Source organism: Chrysemys picta, chromosome 7, assembly GCF_011386835.1.
Source record: "Chrysemys picta bellii isolate R12L10 chromosome 7, ASM1138683v2, whole genome shotgun sequence".
NCBI lineage: Eukaryota > Metazoa > Chordata > Testudines > Emydidae > Chrysemys > Chrysemys picta.
This window is the reverse complement of record NC_088797.1, coordinates 75185741-75195789: the sequence shown is the minus strand read 5'-3', so window position 1 is coordinate 75195789 and position 10049 is coordinate 75185741. Positions and strand designations below refer to the sequence as shown.

At 41.2% G+C, this 10049-nt stretch overlaps 1 protein-coding gene across 1 annotated transcript in view; it reads right to left on the bottom strand.

Moving 5' to 3' along the window:
- Positions 1 to 4048: 4048 nt before the first annotated feature.
- TIMM23B (translocase of inner mitochondrial membrane 23 homolog B) overlaps positions 4049 to 10049 on the bottom strand; it is a 31648-nt gene continuing 25647 nt past the window's right edge. Inside the window, exon 7 of the mRNA XM_005294011.4 lies at positions 4049 to 4650. Within this exon, the coding sequence (XP_005294068.1) occupies positions 4535 to 4650 (116 nt within the window). The 3' untranslated portion in view covers positions 4049 to 4534. The remainder of the gene's footprint in view (positions 4651 to 10049) is intronic.

Below are 10049 nucleotides of genomic sequence, written 5' to 3'. Positions count from 1 at the left end.
TCTACTGGCCACCCACTCTAATCAGCACGCAGCAAGTAAGCCATCTTTCATATAAGATGCAGCTCAGGTTCATGGAACTCAGAACACTGCTGTAGACAAGGTTACTGAGGCTTTGTCTACATTGCATGTACTCCAATGACTAGAATTCCGTCCTGAAAAGCCCTAGTGTAGACAGAGTAAATGCTATAAGCTGCAACTTTCACTGGTATAGTCAGCCCTGCTTGTCTGATATTAGCAAATCCTCAGTATAGACAAGACCTTTGAAATCCATTAGTTTAAAAGACGTAGCTGAGGGATGCCTCTTATGTTTATAGGTTAAACCTTCCTTGGGGATGAGTAAAAATGCAAGCCACAGGGCAGTTTTCTGCATTTTGCTTATTAAGCTGTCTAGAAATTGCATGTGTATTGATGTACTAAATCCCACTTCTGTAAAGTCACTGTACAAATCTTTTAAACTTCCCTGCAGAATAGATTGAAGTGAGAATTCCCTTCTCTTTGACTAGAGAAGCTGTGAAGCACAGTCCAATCTTTTGCAATGACCTGGCCTTTGAAAAGGGGTATCATTCTGCACCTCCTCACATTTTAGTGCAAGGAGAAGCTGGGCTGACAGTTACAAGTGCCCAGAGGCTAGGAGTGTTAGCACCTTCACTGCTTTCATGTACATACCCCTATGGTTCAGAAAAGCACTCTGCCTCCACCAGAAACTATGGGGCTGGAAATTCCAAATGTAATCTGCTGAAGTAAATGTTCTTAAACTGATTAGAGTATGGAGAGCTGCTTGCTCATGGGATGGCAGCTCTGCACATTCTCAGTTATGATGGAGAGTAAAAGTAGACCGCATTATTAGCTTCTTTCAAAAGGACAAAACAGCTTTGACAAAGAGAAGATAAACAAGGACTGCCATGACCACCTTCTACAGAGCAGGCCTCATCTGCTTTTAAACCCCCTGAGCCTGCCATCTGATTCTAGGCCTTTTCCTTTTCACTCTAACCAAGCTTTTGTTTTCCCCCACCTGCCTTTCCACTTACCAGCCATCTCCCACCTTTAATCATGTGACCAGTTTAAAACCATTGCCTTGAATTCAGCTTGAGCTGCTATAAAACCACTTGCTTTCCACTACTCTCCTTGTCAAGGCTCAGGGCCTGTATTTTATACGAAGCCTTTACCTTTCCAGTATGTTTGATTAATTAAACTCCCAAGCCTACTTTGCTTTAGTGGGGACACTACTTCAAGGTAGTTTGAGACTTTTTGCAGGCTAGATTTACTAGAGGGATAGATCAGTGGTTTGAGAATAGGCCTGCTAAACCCAGCATTGTGAGTTCAATCCTTAAGGGGGGCATTTAGGGATGTTGGGCAAAAATCTGTCGGGGATGGTCCTTGGTCCTGCTGTGAAGGCAGGGGGCTGGACTGGATGACCTTTCAAGGTCCCTTCCAGCTCTATGAGACCGGTATATCTCCAAATTATTTATAGTCAATCTAGCCTTTAATTATGGCCTTAAGGCATTAGTGAATTTGAACATCATATAGGCTAGTAACTAATTTTGCATCTAATGAATTACAGGTGACCTGCAAAGGAGACAAGAGGCCTTGTCTTAATTTTTTGGGGGGGAAGAGGATTCCAGTTAACTGGATAGAGAGTAGGGTATCACAAATCAAGCAGCTGAAATCTAATTGAGGGGAACTATTTTCACTTGCTTTCAAAACTTTTTCAGCTATCAAACTTGCATGCCCCTCTGCTCCTGGAGGAGTCCAGCTGTTTGTTAAAGCCTCACAACCTGTTCTGTTGTAGTTAAGATCTGTGAGCTTACATTTCAGTCCTGAAAAAATCTCCAGCAAAATGTGAAACTTTACATTCCTGATATTTATTTTTCAAGCAAAACACTCCCAAAATTTCAAATTTCCTTTATACACTATCACAAAGGAGCAATTAGGGAGAAGCAGCAGCAGCAGCTACTCTTCCTTTTCACTCTACTCTGTATTTATTAAGAAGGAAAAACACAAAATAGCTCCAGTAGCAGAGCTCTGTGGCTCTCAGCTAGAGCCAGTTGTACATTGGTATTAAACACCTGCTTGGTACTGTGCTCTAATGACTGATAATTTAGGTTAATTGGTGTCAATTATAAGGCTTGTTAGCTATCTAGATAAAAGCTAGTCCTAAAGACCTTTGCTATGGGGCAAAGCAAGGCTCCCTTTTCAAGGGAAGAAACTCCTGTGAAAAGCCACATCCTTTCATCTCCTCTTGTAGAAAGAAGATAAGGTAAAGTCAAGCTAGGAGAGGCTGCTTCCTGCTTTTGTTGCTCTCATTGGATTGAGGTATGAACTGGGATGCAGAACTCCTGTTTCAACTGGGAGTATTTTTTTTAAAGCTACCTCTTTCACAGGGGTTGTATAAGTGAGGAGGAAGCTTTTGAGATTCTCTTGTTTTCAAACAGTACAAAGGGGTGCTTACTAATTCACAAGCTCTACTTTATTAAAAAAAAAAGGGGGGGGGAAAGCTACTACACAACACAGTATCTTCAAGTCACCTTTTACCATACCTTTTTCATCCTGGTTTACTGCCATAGCATAGGGGGTTTTGTTTTAATCCTGAGGAAATTGACTAGGTCTCAGATGGATGTGAAGCAGGGAGTAGCTACAGCAAAGTTATCAGTAAAGGTAGGTAGGAGAATCACCAGAGGAAGAACTAGAAGACTGCTGCCTACAGTGATTCTCCTCCCATGCTTTCCACTCACAGCAACTACTTTTTCACTGAGAGCCAACTCTCTGTGTTATAACTTCCTGGCACTATGCAAGAGCCCTACTGTGGTAAAGAGGCTTCCTGTAGACAAACTATCTCAACAGCCAGAGGATGGGGTTAAGAGAAAGCAGAGGGTTTAGTTTGGAGAGAAGGAAGTGTGTTGGAATAAAATCCTAGTCCTATATTGGGATTTGTAAATGCCCTGGATTAATATGCACTTCTGTAGTGTGGCTTACTGACACATATACTCACTTGTAAGCATCTGACGTTAAGTGTAGACTGCAGCTGTTCCTGCAACATTTTTTGTAACCAGTAAATGTATAGTAATGTAAGGAATCCACTATTCCAGTTGTAAGTTCTGCTCATACGAGGGATGATTCCCCTTTCCACACTAGTGTTACCTCACAGATTTACTTTAGTGTAACTGAGAAGAGAATCAGGCCCATGCTTCTCAGTGTGGGTGTAGTGAAGACTGTTCTCAGAGAAACTGTCTTTTACTGATAACAAAGGCTTAGAATTCTTCAAAAAGCATGAACATTATCCTGCTTGACTCCATAGAAACATTTTTACCAGATTGAAATAGATGGTTTAACAGAAACTGCTTTCTAAACAGTGATGTTCTGTTGCTTGGTTTCAATTTACTGATCAAACCAGTTTCCTCATCATCTTAATTCTGGAGCACACATCTGTTTTAATAGTGAGAAAATATTCTGCAACAACACCGATCGCTGTCCATCCCCGCCACAGCCTGCATGAAGAAATGAGTCCCTCTATTTGTAATAGAAACAAATACAACACCCAGTCAATTACCCCCCCCCCCCCCTTTAAAACTATCACCATACCATTTATCTAGCAGCAGGAGCCAATTGGCCTGTGGCTTTTCTATTCCACTAATTCCTATGCATTGTCCTTCTGTGACCTAATCACATTGCCCCATCAAACAAAACCAGGGGTTGGCATCACCATGTGGCACGGCAGCGGACACTTGACAAAATTACTGTACTTAGTGATGGACATTGGGGGGGTTATGGCATTGTCATTCAGCATTTCTTGAAAAATTACCACGGCCCTCAATTTTTACCACAGACATGTTCCTGAACAAAACTATTTTATAATCAAACAAAAACCACTGGACTCTACGTGTTTCTTTGCCTTATCAGGGTAAAAGAAGACCGCTTAGAAAAAGCACATTCGTACCATGCTTCTATTTACTGCTTGATATACCTATTAACAGTTTTCACTGTGCTTTTACCATGAGCACAAGGCAAGGCTTGTGCTAACTGCTAATGACAAACTCCACCTTGCTCCAGCTGAATTAACATTGGCTTACAAAACCATTTTTATTTATGTTAGAACTGCAGCAGTTAGCTCTAGGGATTCAAACTTTATTGGCTAGAAAGTAGCACAATCATAGTACACAAATAACCGAATGAACCTGGTGGCATAGCACTGTCTACGTGAGCCAAGTTAGGGGACCAGATCTTGGAGCTTATGTCCAGGGCTAGTAGAAAGTGAGATGCTGGGGAGACAATCTGTGCCTTTTGAGGAGAAGTTAATGGCCACATTGTAATCATTTGCAGATCCAACAGGTACTGCTGCCTCCAGTAGTCTGCTGGCTAGAAGAAATGTGCCAGTCCTGGTAAATGGTGTCAATGAACTTCCTCACAGTACAATAGCTTCCATTCAGTTTCACACTAATTGTAGATAAAATATGAAGGGACATCACCAGACAGATTTTGCAATCAATTTGATTGGTGAACTACATAAATGTCCTATAGTCAGTCCTCATGACCCTGCTCAGAGGGATTGTCGTTGTACTGAGCCCTTCATATGCTCCCAGTTGTTATAGAGAGCATAGAGGCCAGTAAGCATCAAGCCTGCAAGGCCTCCTCGTGCTATTCCACGCACTCCACCTGGAAAAGAAGAATAAATAGCATTAAATAATACCCAGGGAAAGTATTTAGTTAGAGCAATTGGCTAGCCATCATTTAATCTAAGAGGATCTCAAATCCAACATGTTCTATGTAACTGCATCTTTTCCCCCTTTAAAGTCTAAGCTTATTCATGAAAGCAAAGCTCTCCCAAAGAGTACTTGTAGTTTTACTAGACTGTATGATAGACTCAGAAAGACCCATTATAACTTTAATTCTGTTAGTATAACTGCCCATACAACTGTTATTAGCGCTACTTATTTTAAACGGATGGTAAAGAGCTTTTGAAGCAAACAAACTCTCCATAGGTCATTTCTTCTATATATTTCTCTTGTCCTTATGACTGGATGTTGATATGCAGATGAGACCTTTGCTGCTTTAGAATTAATCTCATGTTTATTCTAGCTCACCTGAAATCCTAATCCTGTCTGTCAAATAAGGTAACTAAGGGGGAAGTGGGGAAGAGATAGCTCAGTGGTTTGAGCATTAGCCTGCTAAACCCAGGGTTGTTGTGAGCTCAATCCTTGAGGGGGCCATTTAGGGATCTGGGGCAAAAAGGGGACTGGACTCAATGACCTTTCAAGGTCCCTTCCAGTTCTAGGAGATAGATAGGTGAGGGAACAAGCAAACAACAGCAAAAACAGATGTGAACTTCTGCAACAGAACTTCTTTATATCTGGCCCTAGTCCTTTAATTAGAAATTGAGAGTTAAACAAGACTGCATCTAGGTTTTTAAAGTTTAGCTAATTTTGGTAATTTGGAATAAATTGGGGAAATAGGATCAGTCATCAAGCATTTGAGGGGATCACTGAATTGACTTACTTCACTCTCACTTAGGGTGACCAGACACCAAGTGTGAAAAATCAGGACGGGGGTGGGAGGGTAATAGGAGCCTATATAAGAAAAAGACCCAAAAATCGGGACTGTCCCTATAAAAATCAGAACATCTGGTCACCCTACTCTCACTAGTATCAGGCAGTTGAGATCAAAGAAAAAGCAATGAAAAAACAATTTATCTAGCCACCACATAGTAACACAGAAATATAATAAAACCATTGACTCTCCTATGCCAAGTTTCTTGTAAAAAATTTCTATTAATGGTAAAACGTGGGTTTAGCTACTCAATGGTCATAATATAATCAGATGAAGTTTTCAGTCATTTGACAGTTAGCATTTCAGTTCTATGCCCTATTTAACACCCTGCTCTGTTAATCACAGTTGGACAGGCAAAAGCTGAATTCTAACAGTAAAATGGAGACTTCTGCAGTTTCCAATATCTAGTACCTTAAAGCTTCCTGGCACAATTCCAGGAACACACTGTACATGCAATGGTATTAGGGACCATGACCGTAAACTGTTGGGAAAACTAAGTATTGGAACCTTCCGTGTTTACCAGGAGCAAGCCAAGTGAGAGACCAAGTCTGACATTTAGAAATAGATCACTTTCAGTTTTAGAGCTAGATATGAACTGCCTGCTAGATGGGAATTAGCAGAAGTACAAGGGGAATTTCACAAATTCTTCAGCCTTAAACAGAAAAAGGAATGTGTATCACGGTAATCTGTACCAATTAATCAGTTCCTCCTAGAACAACAAGGAGTCCGGTGGCATCTTAAAGACTAAGATGCACAAATAAAACTAAGCTTTTGTGGGTAAAAAAACCCCACTTCTTCAGACGCATGGAGTTTTCACTCCATGCGTCTGAAGAAGTGGTTTTTTTTACCCACGAAAGCTTATGCCCAAATAAATGTTAGTCTTTAAGGTGCCACTGGACTCCTTTTTGTTTTTATGGTACAGACTAACATGGCCACCCCTCTGATATTTAGTTCCTCCTAGGTCATTAGCTGTCTCCCCCTAAACTGCTCAAGGTTTTGTAGGTTACTTTTAGTGGGACAAATTGTTAGTTTCACCTAGATTGAGGCATTATTTGAGCTTTAAGATTAAGCAGAATCCCTCTGAAGCTACTATGTCTTAAATCTATTTGCATTGGCCTAGGCATGTAATAAAACAAGGAAACAGCAGAAGGGATAACCGGTGACCCAACCTTACTTCCAGTCCTACCTTCTATAACTTTGCAGCCAGACGAGCTGTGCTTACCTAGCTACAAGATCTCTTGTTTGTAAGTGGGTCAAGAACTCAATTCTAGTTAGGCTCCTAAATAAGTACTGAGCCCCCAGCAGCTCCCTATGAAGTCTTTGGGAGGTGCCGAATGCTCAGCAGCATTAAAAGTTATCCTTATTGACCTAAAACAGGATTTAGGAGCGACTCCTATTTTTGAAAATTTGTCTTGGGTACATAACACAAGAGGAGGTAAAGAGCTGACAGGAAATTTGTGCAAAAATAATCATCTCGGGGAAAGAACAATATCCCCCAACCTCCCCCATCCTAGGGAAAAACTCAAATGAAACCTTAGCTTATGCTGTGGGAAAGGATTTGCCATGGAGAATAAACAAGGGAAGGCGTTAACCAGTTAGGTGTAAAGGCAGATGAAAGGACATTGCAAGGTTTCACCTATTCACGGAACAAATACTACAGAAGCTAAACCACAGTGTAACTCCTCTTTCTAAAAATCTCATTCTCCCAATTGAGGGAGGTTGCAAGAGGGTCTGAGCTGATTTCTGACAGTAGGAAGCTATTTATTTAAAGACAGACATTTTATTTGGTTGTTGCCATGAGTCACTTGCCATGTCTAGCTATTTTTTTGTGCAGGTTTGGACTCCAATTCTCATGGTAATGTACTGCTTAGAGCATCTGAGGCAGCGCCAAAGTTTTCATATAGGCAGGTCAGGCAGTTGAGTAACGAAGCCGCACACAAGCTTTTACAATCCTCTAACCACCACATGCTTCAGTGCAGAGTGGGTATTTTTGGGCAGCTTGGTGCCCCTTGTACTTTGCTGAAAGATTTAGAGTATGTTTCAGCAGAACAGCTTGTTTCATGTAATGGAAAGTGATACATATGGTTTGTACAATGAGCCTTCCTGTTAACTGGAAAGCACAGGAACTGGGCATACTTAAGCCTCCAGATATCACTATTGAGTTCTGCAATTTCACGCTTACTTGTTTGGTGCAATTTGCCTCTCTATCCAAAGCATTCACATACACAGGAGCGCAATGCTAAAGGTTTATTCTCCCACTCCACCAAGTGGGTAGACTTGTATTTGAGTAAGACGTTAAACCCTTCCTGCTCTGCTCTAGCCAGCAAACTGTAGTTTCACCAAACAAAACTAAGTTACTGGGCAGGAAATGCGAAGTGTTCTGACCTGATGACCTTGCTTAGAAATCACCCCACCCCCATCCCCAGGGTGCAAACTAAGTGATAGGCTGAATTCCCACTCCTCCCCTACAATCACTTTCTGCTACTCTTGATAGCAAGTTGCTGTGGCACACCCCATCAGACATACATAGTTATGCAATTATCTCACGTTGACATGTGCAAGGTGAGGCTGAAAGAGTCAAAAAAGGGGCTTAATTTGCTAGAATCCTATTAAACCGTATCTTTAAAGGATAGCCAAGTAACAAAAGTTATTTAAGGAAATTGCCAAAGTTTCTAAGGATACATTTCCCATGCCTTAAGTTAGATGAGCTGTTGTCTGATGTATACTTTTAGCTTGATACAGCTTATCAAAAGAATCCTGTCTGCTTACCATACCACTCATTCTGTCCCAGTTCATCTTATATTTTATTGTACAGCATACTTGCAGCACTCAGAGCACAACTCTCATACCAATTCACTGCCTCTTCACAAAAAGTGGAGCTGACAGAGCAGGGGAAATTATGTGCTCAAGCTGAAAGAGCTGGACAGGCACATTTTTAGCCTATTGTTTTCACTGACAAATAGATATAGGAGTTTCAGGCAACATTAATTCCTCATTTCCTGAAAGTTTAAAAAAAGAAAACTAGGGGTCAGGAGCTGAAGAAAAGAAAATGCCAACATTGATAACTGCTGCCTATTACCTTAAAAGGTAGACATTAAAAACACTAAGCCTGAAATCTAGACATACAAAATATGTCAAAAAGAAGAACAGGAGTACTTGTGGCACCTTAGAGACTAACAAATTTATCAGAGCATAAGCTTTCGTGGACTACAGCCCACTTCTTCGGATGCATATCCGAAGAAATATGTCAAGAAAATATGTCAAGTAGAACAAGGCAGATAGTTAAATCTAAATATTTCATGGCTTCCAGTATCTGCCTCCCAAGAACTTAGAATGAGAGAGAATCTTTTTTTCTTTTGCAGCCTGTAGAAGAAATAGCTTTAAAGGGCCTGATTTCCAGAGGTGATAAGCACCTTCACCTCCCACAGACTTAAAATGAAGCAGTAGTTAATTGGCATCTCTGAATCTAGCCCACTGCTTTTCATTTAAAAACAAAAACAAAAACCCACATTTGTGTAGTTAAATGTAGGTCTATGCTAGGAACATTTTCTAAAAGGTCACTACTGCCCCTGGGAGTTTTTAAAAGTTTCCAGGGTAGCAAAGGCCCGTCAGTATAGAAATTACTGAGGGAAAGCAGAGGTGAAGAAATGAACTGTTCTAGAGAAGCAGCTCCGATTTCAGACTGCTGTAGCCAGACGCTAAGGCATGGTCTATACTTAAAACACAGGCTATGTCCACACGACAGACCTTACAGCAGCACAGCCATACCACTGCAGATGTGCTGCTGTAAGGTCTCCCATGTAGCCGCTCTGTGTGGACTTGGCACAGCGCTGTCTGCATCAGCGCTTTTGTCGGTGAAACTTACATTGGTCAGGGAGGGTTTTTCCCCACTCCCCTGACCGACAAGTTTTACTGACAAAAGTGCTAGTGTAGACACAGCCTTAGGTTGACCTAGTTACATCTCTCAGGGCTGTGAACAATTTCACACCCTATACAATGCAATGCAGCTAGGTTGACCTCCCTCCTCACTGTAGCTGGATTACCTACATCAATGGGAAAACCCCTTATGTCAGTATAGGAAGTATCTACACTACAACAGCACAGCTACAGCACTTGAAACTAGGAAACTCCTTGTTTGGTGGCAGTGGTGGAAGGGAGACAGACTTCATTTTCTAAAGAAACTAAATTTTCATTTAAAAAAAAAAATAAAATAAAAAACCACTTTACAGCCCCTGCATGGTTGTTAACATCACCTTCTATATATTAACCAATGCGGTGCTATCTTCCTGAGTCTGTTAGCTCCTGTGTTTCCACTGGTGATATTCAGAACCCAGCAAGCAGCAGTGAAACTGAGTAGGTGCTCTATTTTACATTGCTTAGTTCTCTCAAGTAGCAACAGATCAGGCATAAATCAGAGGCAACTGTTTAACCCCTGAATGGGTTGTATTTGAACCTCCTCCCTTGTGAAAAATACCCTTCCCTTCTTGTACCAGATGTGGAACATCTGT